General features: G+C 51.1%; 1 protein-coding gene across 1 annotated transcript; it reads right to left on the reverse strand.

The window, feature by feature from the left end:
• Positions 1 to 1,036: 1,036 nt before the first annotated feature.
• Positions 1,037 to 1,795, reverse strand: LOC136480178 (secreted RxLR effector protein 161-like). Its single transcript, XM_066477806.1, has one exon. It carries the CDS (start codon positions 1,793 to 1,795, stop codon positions 1,037 to 1,039), a length of 759 nt encoding a protein of 252 aa, XP_066333903.1.
• Between the last annotated feature and the right edge of the window lie 14,177 nt (positions 1,796 to 15,972).

Genomic DNA, 15,972 nt, shown 5'->3' on the forward strand with positions numbered 1-15,972 from the left:
ATTTGAATTGTAAATTTGAATTTCTTTGGCAGAAAATATACTATAGGGGTGGTTCTAGACTGAACCATCTAGACTAAACCGTCTAGAACCGCCCCTACAAACAGGTATTATAGGGGCGGCTGGTACAACAGCCGCCCCTACAAATCGATTTTGTAGAGGCGTCTGGTGTTCCCAGCCGCCCCTACAAATAGATTTGTAGGGGCTGTCTGGGAAACACTCCTACAAATGCATGATTTGTAGCCACGTTTGCTAGGGGCGGCTGGCCAAACCGCCCCTATAAATCACCTAGAGCCGCCCCTACAAAAGGTTAATGTAGTATTGTCTTTTCAAAGAAAATACTGCAAATGTGGCAACACCGAAGACATATATCACTCAATAGCAGCTGATGAATAGAACAAGAAATCCTAAAAAGAAGAAGGTAACAACTACAATATGTTATCTACTAATTGGAAACTAAATTGTGCTCATTTTGTCATGACTCTTTTTTGGACAGACCTGCACCAACACTACCATGCCTTGAGAAATAGATATGATTTGGGTGTAATTCTTGTTTTTGCTGTGTTCTTAAATATAGAGTGAACCAATCTGCAATTTATTGAGACATTGATCTACATTTATCTTTGTTGTCCCTGCATGATTATTATTAGACACATCTATGTTGGCCCCTGGATCTTCAGAACAGGTGAGCCGACCACTCCCCGGCGTTGCCGACCACACACTATGGCTAGAGGTAGAAGAAGAGAGGGAGAACAGAGTGCACACACACACCGCACAAGCACCAGCGTTGGCCGGAGCTCTGTTGAGGAGATGGCAAAACTAAACTCGTTCTCTTTACTGAGTTGCAGTGGGAAGCTATATATACAACTCTACCCATCTAATCCTAGTGTACAGACATGTCAGACTGCCATGCTGTTATAGTGACTAGATGTGATATTAGGTTAACTTTGGCGCCTGCCCCTGCTGTGGCTACAATGCGGCAGGAGAGCCTTTCAGCGCCTACCCCTACAGTGGCTACAGGGAGGGAAGCAGATTACTTTTACATTTCTTCCCTTAATCCTACTGCTAACCCTAGAACCTCCACCATGTCGATCATCTTCTTCAACTTCGTGAACCAAGGATGGCCGAGCGGCTTGGTGAGGACGTTCGCGAGTTGTCGACCAGTTTTGATGAACTCGATGACGATTTGCCATCCATCGACATAGTCCCTAAGGATGTGGAACTTGACATCGATGTGCTTCCTCCAGCCATGGAGAACCAGATTCTTTGAGAAGGCGATGGCGGGCTGGTTGTCCACCATCAGTGCTAGTGGGTGAGCTTCCACACCAGTCAGCTTGCCCAGCAGCCGACATAGCCACATAGCATGGCACGCCACTATGGCCACCGCCACGTACTCTACCTTGCATGTGGACAGCGCCACCACCGTCTGTTTCAGCGATAGCCATGAGATTGGAGCCGACCCAAGGAAGACGAGCATGCCAGAGGTGCTCCACCATCCGTCAATGTCCCTCGCCATGTCTGCATCGCTGAACATAGTGAGTTGTAGTCCACTTCTGCCTATCTTGGGGAAGACAATCCCATGATCTACCGTCCAATTGACGTAGTGCAGCAGCTGCTTCACTACAGCCCTGTGATCCTTTTGGGGATCCTCCATGAAGCAGCTGACGTAGTCCACAGTGAACGCAATGTCTGGCCTCATGTGGACTAGGTAGTGCAGACTGCCAACAATGCTCTGGTAGAGTGTTGCATCTACCTTCGCCATGATACTAGCCTTCATCAGCTTCAGCCGCTCCTCCATCGGAGTCACGCACGGCTTGCACTCAGCCATGCCACTCTGCTCCAATAGCTTCTAGGCATGCGCGCTCTAACTGAGTGTGAGTGCCTCCTTCCCCTGTCTCACCTCGATGCCGAGGAGTAGGAGAGCGCACCAAGATCACTCATTCAAAAATGAGCCACCATCTCATGCTTGAAGCTATCGATGTCCTCCGCACACGTGCTAATGATGATCAAGTCATCCACATACATGCTGACAATGAGCTCCTCCTTCCCCGTCACTGCATGTAGAGCGCGTGCTCAGTTGCACACTGTGTGAACCCAAGCTCACCCAGCATGGCGTCAAGCTTGGCATTCCTCGCTTATGGGGCCAACCGCAGCCCGTAGAGCACCTTGCGCAGTCAGAGCACACTATGCTCTACTCCCTTGATGGCAAAACCCAGAGGTTGCCTGACGAAGACCATCTTCGCTAGCTCGCCATTGATGAAGGCTGATTTTACGTCCAGATGATGGAAGTCCCAGTCCTTTGCTGCTACCAAAGCCAGCGGCAGTCGGATAGACTCCATGCATGCTATTAGCGCAAAGACTTCCTTGAAGTCAATGCCCTCATGCTGGACAAAGCCTCAGGCGACGAGGCATGCCTTGTGCTTGACAATGGTGCCGCACTCGTACCACTGGACCTTGTACACCCACTTTAGTCCGATTGGATGGCATCCTAGAGATGGATCGATGAGCTCCCAAGTCTCATTTTCCATGATCTCCTTCATCTCCTCCAGCATCACCCATCGCCAATTTGCATCACGCTCGGCCATCATGAACATGGGTGGTTCTTCTATATGGACGAGAAGTAGCTCTAGGTAATTGATCAGTCGACCTGCTAGGCCTAAGGACCATGTGCCATCGACGATGTCGTCTAGCCTATAGAACTGCACCTCCTCACTGTCGTGGAAAGCATCCACGAACTCTGTGATGTCACTTGGAGGTGAGGCGAACTCAATTGGCGTCGATGGAGTCCCCTGCTCTACGAGAGTTAGCACAATACCTGGAGTGCTTGGCACCCTAGCTGTAGTGCTTGGCACTACTCCTGGACTGCTTGTCACCACTCCTGGAGTGGTTGGCACCACTGCAGGAGTGCTTCACACCAGTCTTGGAGTGCTCAGCACCCCTCTTGGAGTGCTCAGCACTGCCCCAAGAGTGCTCGGCTTCATTACTAGAGTGGTCGGCACCTCCTCTCCAGTGTTTCCACCACCGTGGATGACCAAGTGCTTGACGACAAAGGTGCTGGTGATGCTGCCAGCTTCCCCTATGCCCGGACTATCCCAATCCCAAGCCGCCTTCTCGTCGACCACGATGTCGCGTGAGACAACCACCTTGCCTCTGCATGGGTCATAGAGCCGGTATGCCTTGGTACCTTCCTCGTAGCCTAGGAGCACTATCAGTGTGCTCCTATCCTCTAGCTTGGTGAGGAACGGCTTCGTCTTCCTGGCGTGGCCGATGCAGCCAAATGTCCAGAGGAAGGACACGCTTGGCTTGCGCCCATACTAAGCTTTGAACGATGTCTTACCTTTCAGGGCCTTGGTGGACGCACGGTTGATGATGAACATGGCCATGCTCACCGCCTCACCCTAGAACCTTGCCAGCATGCCCTTGGCCTTCATCATGGATCGAGCCATGCCGACCACCATCTGGTTCTGCCGCTCCACCATGCCATTTTGCTATGGCGAGTATAGTGCGGTGTGGTGTCACACCACACCCTGATCTATGCAGTATGCTGTGAACTCCACCGAAGTGAATTTGCTACCACGATCAGTCCTTAGCACATGCAGCTTCTTGCCGCTCTCTACCTTCACGCATGCCTCAAACTTCTTGACCGCTTCTGCCACCTCGGTCTTGCTGGTTAGAAGCTACAGCCACATGTACCGACTGCAGTCATCCACCAGCAAGATGAAGTACTTGAACCCGCTAGGTGTCGCCGGCATGATTGGCCAATAGAGGTCACCATGGACCAGCTCGAGGGTCTCTGCCATGCGGTACTTCACCATCTTTGGGAACGATAGCCTTCTTTGCTTCCCAGCTAGGAAGCTATCGCACAGCTCACCTATGTGCTCGATGTGAGGCAGCCCAGTCACCATCTTCTCCAGCTAACCAAGAGTGTTGAAGCTAAGATGTCCATACCGGGCATGCCATAGCCACGGCTCCTCTGTGCACCATGTAGCTAAGCAGATGGGCTGCTCCACCTTGAGGTCAAGCAGGTACAGTTGATTCTAGGATCTCTTCACCTTGGCAAGAAGCCGCTGCTTCCAGTACCTAATCCTAAGGATGCCATCCTTGATCAGTACCTCACTGTCGCACTCATCTAGCTAGCCAATGCTGATGATACTAGATCGCAGCTGTAGGATGTAGTACACATCCATCAACACACGGTGCTCACTGTTTTGGCACCTAAAGATGATGGTGCCATGCCCTTAGATTGCCACCCTTGAGCCATCACTAAACTTCACCATGCCAGTCATGTTGCCATCGAGCTCAGAGAAGGTTTCCTTAGAGCATGTCATGTGGTTGCTAGCACTAGAGTCCTGGTACCACCACTGCTCCTATCCACCACCCACACGTCCGAGGTGGACTTGGGCGCATAGTTCATCAAGGTGGACATCCTTCAGAGCCTTGCCGTGCCCTTCCACCACCATCACCTCGCCCTTCTCCTTGGACTCAATGTCATCCAGTGCATAGAACATCACCATTAGGAGAGTGGCCTCATCATCCTCATTAGCCTACACTAAATGAGCCTTAGCCTTCTTCTCCTGCTTGCGATTTGGGCCCATCTTCCCATAGTGCCAGCAGGCGTTGGGGTCAACCTTCTTCTTCTTCTCCAAAGAAGCCTTGCCACGATGCTTGCCATCGCCACCACAGCCGAAGGAGGCTTCCCTAGACTTCTTCCTCTAGGTAGCCCACTCCTCCTCTATCAGCAGCAGCTTGCCGCTATCCGTTGTTTCTATGGCTTGCTCCATGCACTCATCCACCACCCATAGATGGCCTATCACATCCTCAATGGTGAGGGTGGATAAGTCTAGCATCTCTATGGAAATAGTGATCTAGCTGTACTTCGTTGACATGGAGTGGAGGTATGTGGAGACTGCCTCTTCTTCGTCGATGGTGACATCGTGGCTTCTCAGCTTGCTAATGAGCGGCTACAGGTAGAGGGAGAAGTCCTCCACCAATTCACCATCCTTTAACTTGAGGGTGGCATACTCCTGCTTCAGCAGCTGGGCCATCGCCTTCTTTGCGCGGTTGGAACCGATACGCATCACTGCAATGGCCTCCCACGCCTCCTTAGCAGAGTTCTTCATCCCCAACTCCCTGTACTCCACTGGCACAGTAGCGAAAATAGCCTCCAACACTATCATGTCATCTTCTTTGTTGCCAGTGCCCTTGTCAATAGCATTCTAGAGCCATCAGGCTCTGAGCTTGACCTTCATGGTCACCGCCCACTTGCCATAGTTGGTGCAAGTCAGCGTTGGCCAACTGGTGCCACTGACCTCCCGTACTGTGCACACGATGACCTCCTATTGTGGCTAGGTAGCCATAGCAGCACCGCTGCTGTTGCCCATCTCCAAACCGTCCATCATCATCAGCGGTTAGTCCGGCGACAGTGCTTGTATGGCTCCGATACCACTTGTTGTCCCCTATATCTTCGGAATGGGTGAACCGACCACTCTTCGATGTTGCCAACTACACACTATGGCTAGAGGTAGAAGAAGGGAGGGAGAACAGAGTGCACACACACACAGCATAAGCACCAGCGTTGGCCGAAGCTCTGTCGAGGAGATGGCAAAACTGAACTCGCTCTCTTTACTATGTTGCAGTGGGAAGCTATATATACAACTCTACCCATCTAATCCTAATGCACAGACATGTTAGGCTACCATGCTGTGGGGGTATTAACCCCTATACCCTTATGGCTAGGCTTGGGCCAGCCCAGATCAGGGGGTCCGGTCCACTGGAAGACGACGCGTGGCCCGGCCAACCTGTTCGGAGTCCTGTGCAAGGAGTCCAGCCAGATTTGGAGATCAAGCAAGATCCTGGTCGGTTAGAATAGGAATCCTTATCTGGCCACCTATGGCAATTGTAACTGGCTAGGATTAGTTTCCAGATCTGTAACCCTGCCCCCGGACTATATACGGTGGGTAGGGGACCCCTCTAAAAAACATCTCTCATTGACATACAATAATACAATCAGACGCAGGACGTAGGTATTACGCCTTCTTGGCGGCCAAACCTGGATAAAACCTCGTGTCTGTCTTGCATCACCGTCTTGTTTGTGGCTTGCGCATCTGTCTGCCGACAATCTACTACCTTGGGCATACCCCTAGGTAGACTACCGACCATATTTCATCGACAATGGCGCGCCAGGTAGGGGGTGTGCGTACTACTCTCCAAACAAACAAGATGGTCATCATCCCCGGCTCCATGGCTACACCGAACGGCCTCACATTCACCGTCGGTCAGATCACCTGGACCACCGGCTCCGACGACTTCATCGCCATGACCATGGAGGAGGCACGGATTCAATCTGCGTCAACCGCTTCTTCACTTGCATCGGCTACAACTCCGACCACGGTGGATACGGCTCCGACCACGATGGATATGGCTCCAACCACGATGGATCTAGCTCCGACCATGGTACATCTAGCTCCGACCACGCCCGCATCATCTTCAGCCACGCCGACAACCCATCGTCCGCTTCCCCGCTACAAAGGGAAGCAGATCGACAACACCGACCTGCTCGACTCCATCGATCGGGTCGGCACCAAACTCTCTGAAACCCTAGCTCTGGTAAGTGCAATTCAAAGTCAACCTAATGAGCAGGTAACCACTCCCCACAACAGATCTACCTGGCCAGTCGTCCTACACAACTTGGTATAGATCTCATGGTCATATCTACTCCTGAAGGGCGCTCCGCTCATCGTCGGCCAGCCTCCGCGATGGGTCTCCGGCTCTCTAAGTATGAAGCCTCGATGGGGATCTACCAGGCCTAGCCCTACGGCCTGCGAAACGCTGCCTCCAACTACGCGTATAATATACAACGCTGCTCGGATCCATGCTTTATACATCGACCTCGGCCGAAGCCACGCAACTTCATCAACATGATCCGGATCGAGGATTATCGAGAAGGATCTGTCCACATAGTCCAAGAGGGTGACTCTAGCTCCTCATCTAGCATCGCATCTAATGCCTCTGTCCACACCGAGCTTCAGCATCACAAAGATGAAGGCGTCGAATATGATATGGATATCCCAGACCATGCCCCAGGGTTCCCACAATTCCCGTCTTTCCCACCAAGGCAAGGGGATTTGATCAATGTTGTCAGCAATGACGAACCACCAGCAGTTGGCAAAATAGAACAAGAAAGGACTGCACGTGAAGCATGCAATATTGACCGGTTTAATCATCGACAAATCGAAGCCAAAGCAGAAGAGGAGGCATGACGCATAAGGGTCCAGCCACGCGACCTCAACAATGCCTTCGATAGGGTGGGGGACAAATAGGTCTTCAGGACTCCAAGTGCCAACGTAGCCGTCACCATAGCGACAATGCAACGGCTACCCAACACCCCAGAAACCTAGGCGATTCGTGATGATATACAAGCTTACCTGACGGCTGCTATGGCTCAGACCACAAAGATTATAAATCAAGCCTGGGCTCCATCCATCTCAGTTAAATCAAGCCACAGCCGCCAGTACTCAAGTCGCTCACAGCCACCCAACCAATGTGGCTCGTGCAACAACAATCCATCAGACAACCGTCAAGGTAGAAACGGTGGCCATGATGGTGGTCGGGACAACAACCGCCGTCGGGAGGACAACCGCCGTGATGTTCGGGACGACAACCGCCGAGATAACCGCGATAATCACCGTGGTAACCACGGTCGCAGGGCTAATCAGGATGGCAATCAAGATCGCCGTGATGGCAATAACGATCTCCGCCATTGCCTCGGAGGACGTGATCTGCGCGATCGCATCAACCAAAGAGCCAACGATTGAGCATCCCATGAAAGCTATCGCCGCATGGAATATGATACTGCCCACGGCCCATCGGGTTTGAAGTAGTTTACCCCGCACCTTCGCCAAGTCATATGGCCCAAGAACTTCAAGCTCGAAAAACTTCAAAAGTATGACGGCAAGGAGAACCCCGAATTATGGGTCATGCTCTATGAAACCGCATGCAGATCAGCCATGGCTGATGAGCACATCATGTCTAACTACTTCCCAGTCGCTGTTGGCCATGCAGGTCATCAATGGCTGGTCAGCTTGCCGGCGAACTACTTTGATTCTTGGCAAGAGCTCAAGCAAGCTTTCATCGACAACTTCATTGCTACTTGCGAGCAACCCGGCAACAAATATGATCTGCAACGGATTTGAGATCGGAATGACAAACCACTACGCGAGTACGTCCGGCGTTTCTCAGAGATGTGCATCAAGGTCCCATCAATCTCCGACAACAAGGCAATCGAGGCTTTCATCACTGGCCTCCGCTTCCACGATGCCCTAAGGGACAAGCTCCTATGCAAGAGACCTGAATCGGTCATAGCGCTCTTGGCCACTGCTAAGAAATATGCGGACGCCGACGACGCCAAAAAGATAATCATCGAAGAAGCAGCAAGGGTTCCACGCTTCGACCACCCTCCACACCATGACGACTACCACGGCAACCGTGGTCGGAACAACAATTTTGACCGCCGCAACTAGCGCAACGACTCCTGCGACCACCGCGACCAACGTAATCAGCGGCATAACCGCCATGATGATTACAGGGGCAAGCGTGCTCGGGAAGACGATGGTGAGGTCAACACCGTCAAAAAAGGTGGCGGACATTGTAACTACGAAGAAGACTACGCCAAAGCATTGAAAGGGCCCTACCAGCTCCATCCCAAGTCGAACCATACCATGGAGAGCTACCGCGTTCTCAAGTCTATCTACACACGTTAACAGGTTTCGGATACGTCCGACAAGCCTAACGACACAGGGGAATAGCGCAATGAGGACAATGATGATGAAGACGCAGATCTCCGTCACAAGTACGTCAAGCCAACCGACCACGTGCACACCATCTTTGGAGGCAAAGTGTCCATCGAGACCAAACGAGAACGCAAGCTACTCGGCCGCGCTTGCTTGAACGTGGCCAACACCTACAACCTCATCACCGATCCACGGATCCCTCCTTGGTCTCACCGTGAGATTTCCTTTAGCAGAAAGGACCAATGGGCCACAATACTTGAGCTAGGACGTTTTCCTCTGGTCCTCGATCCTTGTATCAACAAGGTTTAGTTCGACAGGGTGCTGATTGACGGCGACAGCTCTATCGATATACTGTTCAAGAACAGCCTGCCAGTCCTGAAGATAACCCAAGCGGATCTCAAGCCATATGAGGCACAGTTCTGGGGTGTTCTCCCCAGACAGAGCTCTACACCTCTCGGGCAGATCATGCTACCCGTGCAATTTGGGACCCCGGACCACTTCCGCATCAACTACGTCAACTTTGTGGTCGCTGACTTCGACGGCACCTACCATGCTATCTTGGGTCGACCATCGCTCACCAAGTTCATGGCCATACCCCATTACAGGTATCTGGTGCTGAAGATGCCTACTGAGAAAGGAGTTCTAACCCTTAGGGGCAACGTATACGCAGCTTATACCTGCGAGGACGACAGCTTCAAAATAGCAGAGGCCCACGACCTCTCTATTCGCATGGCCGAGACCATGCTTGATGCCAAGAAGACCTCGGCCGACCACCAAGAGATCCCGGAGCTCGAGGCTCCATGCAAGAACATCAAGTCCAAGGAACACAAGATGATCCAGCTGGTCGACGGTGATCCCAGCAAAACAGCCCTTATCGGGGCCAACCTGGATCCCAAATAGGAAGACGCGCTTGTCAGGTTCTTGAGGAGCAACGTGGATGTGTTCGCATGGAAACCTACTGACATGCCCGGTGTACCTCAGAACTTGATCGAGCACTCCTTGAATGTCAACGGCAAGGCCAAACCTATCAAGCAGAAGCTACGATGGTTCGCTCGCGACAAGAAGGAGGCAATTAGGGTAGAAGTTACACGGCTTTTGCAGCCAGATTTATCAAAGAAGTATATCATCCGGAGTGGTTAGCCAACCTGGTTCTTATACGCAAAAAGAATAATGAATGGAGAATGTGCGTTGATTACACTAATCTCAACAAACACTACCCTAAGGACCCCTTTGGCTTACCTCGCATAGACGAGGTCGTAGATTCAACCGCCAGTTGTGAGCTGCTTTTCTTTCTCGATTGCTACTCTGGTTATCACCAGATCGCTCTCAAAAAGGACGATCAGATCAAGACATCTTTTATCGCGCCTTTCGGCGCCTACTGCTACACGACCATGTCATTCGGGCTCAAGAACGCCGGGGCTACCTACCAACGCGCTATATAGGCCTGCCTCAAAGATGAGATAAAAGATGACCTCATCGAGGATTATGTTGATGATATAGTCATCAAAACCAAGGAAGCACATACCCTTATTGACAACCTAGAACGCACCTTTGCAGCCCTTAACACATTCCAATGGAAATTAAACCCAAAGAAGTGCATCTTTGGTGTTCCTTCTGGCATACTACTTGGCAACGTCGTCAGTCATGATGGCATACACCCTAACCCAGAGAAAGTCAAAGCTGTCTTGGACATGAAGCCACCCAAAAAGGTGAAGGATGTTCAGAAGCTTACCGGATGCATGGCTGCCCTCAGCCATTTCATATCAAGATTAGGCGAAAAAGGATTACCGTTCTTTAAACTGCTCAAAGCATCCAAGAAGTTTGAGTGGTCGGAGGAAGCAGATGCTACCTTCACATAGCTGAAACAATACCTTATGTCACCTCCGGTCCTCACCGCTCCTAGAGAAGACGAAACGCTGCTGCTTTACATTGCGGCGACTAATCGAGTGGTCTCCACGGCCATGGTGGTCGAGCGCGATGAGCCTGGCCACATCTACAAGGTACAGCGACCAGTCTATTTCATCAGCGAGGTACTCAATGAATCCAAGACCAGGTACCCACAGATTCAGAAGTTGATCTATGCCATACTGATAACATCCCGAAAGTTGAAACATTACTTCGACGGATATCGTGTGGTGGTCATCACTGAGTATCCTCTGCGAGACATCATCGGCAACAAGGATGCAAACAGGCGCATCGTCAAATGGGCAATGGAGCTATGCCCCTTCTCCTTGGAATTTGCAAGCCGTACTACAATCAAGTCTCAGGCGCTCGTCGATTTCATCGTCGAGTGGATAGACTTAAGCACACCTACCTCTCAGGGGCCCAATGAGTATTGGAAGATGTACTTCGACGGCTCTCTCAACATCGACGGTGTAGGAGTAGGAGTCCTTTTCATGTCACCATCCAAGGAGCAGCTCCGGTACGTCCTCAGGATTTATTTCCCAGCATCTAATAATGCCACCGAGTACGAAGCATGCCTACATGGTTTGCGCATTGCGGTCAAGCTCGGTGTCAAACGTCTCTATGTCTATGGAGACTCAGCTCTAGTCATCAACCAAATCAACAAGGACTAGGACACGACCAGCGAAAAGATGGATGCATACTGCAAATCGATAAGAAAGCTGGAAGGCAGGTTCTATGGCATCGAGTACACACACGTGGTCCGGGACAAAAATCAAGCAACAAATGCATTGTCAAAGTTAGGATCATCCCGAGCCAAAGTCCCACATGGCATATTCGTCCAAGACCTGCTCACACCTTCCATCGAAGAGGAAGATTCCACGGTCGACAAGCCTCCAGACCAGCAATTGGTGGCTATGGTTTCGGCGTCGAGCACCACCGAGCCACCTCCGACCACTCATGAGCCTGACTAGAGAGTACCTTTCATCCAGTACCTAATAGATGGTAGCAGTTACACTGATCAGACAGAAAACGAGCGCCTGATGCATCGCAGTAAGCAGTATCTGCTCATCGATGGCAAGTTATGGCACAAAAACGCAAAGGAGGAAATCTTGATGAAGTGTATAACCTAGGAGGATGGTGAACATCTCCTGGACCAAATCCACTCTGGCTCCTGCGGCAACCACGCGGCCTTGAGAACGCTGGTCGGTAAGGCTTTCTGAGCAGGGTTCTAATGGCCATCAGCGATACCCGATGCAGAGAAGCTAGTCTGCCACTATGAGGGTTGTCAGTTCTTCACCAAGAGAATCCACGTACCAGCACATGAGATCCAGACAATACCAGCCTCTTGGCCTTTCGCATGCTGGGGACTAGATATGATCGGGCCCTTCAAACTAGCTCCTGGGAAATTTACATGTGTCTTTGTGCTGATCGACAAATTTTCTAAGTGGATAGAGTACATGCCTCTGGTACAGGCATCCTCAGAAAAGGCTGTCACGTTCCTCGACCAGGTCATCCACCACTTCAGCATACCCAACAGCATCATCACTAATCTAGGTACTCAGTTCACCAGGAATGCTTTTTGGGACTTCTACGATGAAAGGAGCATAGTAGTAAAATACGTCTCGGTGGCGCACCCCAGAGCTAATGGACAGGTCGAGCGGGCAAACGGTATGATTTTGGATGCATTAAAGAATAGGATGTACAGAGAAAATGACAAAGCTCCCGGAAGATGGCTCAAAGAGTTACCGGCCATGGTCTGGGGCCTCAGAACTCAGCCTAGTCATAACACCGGCGTCTCACCATACTTTATGGTTTACAGCGCTGAGGCAGTCCTCCCAGTAGATATAGCTTTTAGATTAGCACGGGTAGAGAACTTCGACGAAGGCAAGGTCAATGAAGTGCGGGAGCTAGAAGTGAATAGTGCAGAAGAGAAGCGGCTCGATTCTTGCATATGTACAGCCAAATACCTTGTTGTTTTGCACAGGTACTACAACAAGAACGTTAAAGAGCATTTCTTCGTGGTCGAGGATCTGGTCCTGAAGTGGAAGACGAATTAGGCTGGTGTCCATAAACTCGCAACTCCATGGGAAGGGCCCTTTATGATCAAGGAAGTCACATGACCAACGTCTTACAGGTGAGCTCACCTGGATGACACGGACATACCCAATTCATGGCACATCGACAAGCTTAGGCGTTTCTATGCTTAACTACTAAGATATGTACTCTTCTTGTACTTTCGATTTAATTTAATAAAGCTATTATGATTTCTCCGACCACTCTGATGTGTCACTTCAAATTTTACGGTTATTCTAACTTAGCCAGTCAAAGCCGACCACCATTCCTTCCCGGGTTTTCGGAGTAGGCCCTGTCTCCGGTTCCTCCCAACGCGTGCATGGGATCCGCTCTCTACGCTACGGGTGATCAGTAGGTCCCCCCTAGTTTGACTTGTCCGCGTCTACGTGTGCACGGGTCACGGACCTCACACTCTGACCACATGGCAAATCAGGGCCATACAAACTTTTTAGGATGACATGTCGAGTAAACTGGTACAACTAAACAGAACGCTAACATGTTCTCACTTAGTTACACCAACACGAGTTTCAAGCTTAAATACGTTTTATACAAAACAAACAAGCTTATGATGATATACAGTTACGTTATTACAAGCTTGCCTGAAGAGGCCCAAGTTTACAATAACACAACTATGTCCTTCTTCTACAGCTCTAGCCTATCCTGTTGGCTGGTCGGGGCACACGGCACCCGCTGCTCGCTGCTTCCGACATCCTGCTTGAGTCTCAGGGACTCTTGTACTGGTCGAGCTGAAGAGGATAGCCCCACCTATGCCTGGCTGGTCAAGACCGTAGGCTTCACCAGTTGGCTCACAATTGATGGCCTTTCCAGCTGACTTGTTGATGGCGTACCCTGTACAGGTGCTGTCCCACCTCCACATAGGTTAATGTCGCTAATTATCTTTGAAGACAGGTCCAGCTGGGTCATCCGAAGCTCCTCGGCCTTGTCTGGATCTACCTCCTTCAGTTACCCAGCCTCTAGGCGCTTGAGATCGATCAGGGGGTAGTGGGCACGCACCATGCTTAGCACATGTGCGCCTATGTACTCACCCGCCTCCTTCACGAACTCTTGGAACCATCCCCATGCCTTTCGGCATCTCTCGACTAGTCCAAGCTATGGCGTCCTTGGCACTTCCTCTGTAAGCGCTGGGTCAATAAGGTCGAGGACGAGCAAAATGCCAGTTGTCACCTCCTGGCACCGGTTCTTCCATGTGTCTCGATCCTCGATGATCTCTAGGCATCGCGCCTTCCAGCCATCGCGATCTTTCATCACGGCTTCTAGATGCTTCTTGGCATTGACTTTTAAAACTACAAATCGCACAAGACATTAAAATGTCACGCCACGACAAGATAAGGTGGGCAACAGAGTGAGCAAGGTGGTCTGGAACACTTACTTTTCAGTTCCTCCTTCATCTTGGTTGTGCGGTCCCGGAGTTGTGACTGGTCGTGCGCCAGTTTCTTGTTGTCCTCCTTCAGGCGACCACACTCTATGGCCACTTGGTTGTTCTCCTCTTGGAGATGGACTACTTTGGCTTCTAAGCCTGCACTATAGCTGTTACTACCAACAAAGCAACAACACGTGTCATGCACTTGTTGTGATAAAGTGACAACTTACTTGTTTTTTCCTACTCTTTGTTGCTGAGCTGGACGACCATGTTCTGGTTCTATGCCTCTTGCTCCGTCCTTTCCTAGTTGGTGGCTTCAAGTTGGTGGCGCAAGTGTTCCACCTCGGCCGCCAGTTCTTTATTGCTTGCTGTGATCCCCTCAATCTAGTCGAAGCACTTCTTTCGGTACCTTGCGGTCTTCATTAAGTCCTGCATGTAAACAAAGTTAAGTCAGACAGTTTGACTAGATAGCAGGATCAAGTGGTCAAGCAAAACATCCCTGGACTTCTATCACCAGATGTTTTGCCGCTCGCTCAACTTTCATGGTCTCTTCGACCTCTGGGATTTCCTCATGCATAACCCATTGGTCATTCCGCTAGCGAGACACATATACATGTTGTCACTTGTCCTAGGGATGGCCCAGAACCTCCTCTACTTCATCCTCTTCGGCCTCTTGTTTGGGTAGCGGTGCTGGTCCAGATCTTGCAGCTTCTGCGATCACTATGGCCTTCCCACGGGCTACAGCATCGGCAAACATGCTCTGTGCCACCTCCAGCTGCTGCTCCTCGGTATGGTCTGTTACCCTTGGTGCTAACGTGTCCCCCTCAGCAGGGTTAGTGCTCGGAGCACCTATACTTGGCTCGGCTCTCCCCTCGACCACCTGCTCAGGGACTATTGACTGGCCGCTCGCCTGCTGAGGCTCTAGCGGACTTTCTGCTATAGGTTCCTCCATAGCCGGCTACTGGGCAGTTCTCTCCGCCATTGCTGGTGGAACCATGCCGCACCCGGCTAGTTGGTCAGGATTCTCGGTGGATGCCGACCTAATATATCCGAGATAAGTTTAGACGACAACAGTTTTCAATATAAATTGTAAGCTTACATCAAGGTTATGAATACTTACAGCTTGGAAGCGCGAAATGATGTGGCGAAGGCGCGTCTCTTCGACCGCGCCTGCTCCACAAGCTCTGCGGGTGCTACCTGGTCTTCCTCTATGACCAGCACCGGCGCCGGGGCTTGATGCTCGACCCCTTTGCCTCTTGTCCCCTGCACTACAGTGGTCGATGATGCAAGTCCCACAGGCACGGAGGAGCCACCCTGCTCTATCGGCTCTAGTTGTCTCCTCCTCTTTCGAGGGACGAGTCGAAAGATGTCTGCATCTTCCGTTTCATCATCTGTAAATGTAAAGATGGCCTGACGACGCTTGCCGGCCGCCGGCCACTTACCAGCAGCCCTGGCCGTTGCCTCCTCCCCAACTCCAAATACGGCCCAGTCGACGTCTTTGGTCCTGGCGCTGGTCTGGGCGGTTGGGCCGGCAACTTGCGGCCAATCCACACCAGGGGGTGGAGACACGAACACTGTTGCTCTGTCACGACCATTAATCTGGGAAACACAAAGGCGATAACACACTAAGTTTCTGTTATAGCATAACACTACAGGGACAAGGCAGCATAATTTACCTTTGGGGGAGGTTGCTCTAGCTTGAAAGCGTGCTCGATGTTGCTCAACCTGACATAATTTGGATCAGCTAAGTTGAATAGCTCTCCAATCCTAGCTTTGACTTCTATCTTGTCAAGCGCCTCATGCCTGGTCCTAGTTGGTTCTACGCTA

This window comes from Miscanthus floridulus, chromosome 9 (genome assembly GCF_019320115.1).
Source record: "Miscanthus floridulus cultivar M001 chromosome 9, ASM1932011v1, whole genome shotgun sequence".
NCBI lineage: Eukaryota > Viridiplantae > Streptophyta > Magnoliopsida > Poales > Poaceae > Miscanthus > Miscanthus floridulus.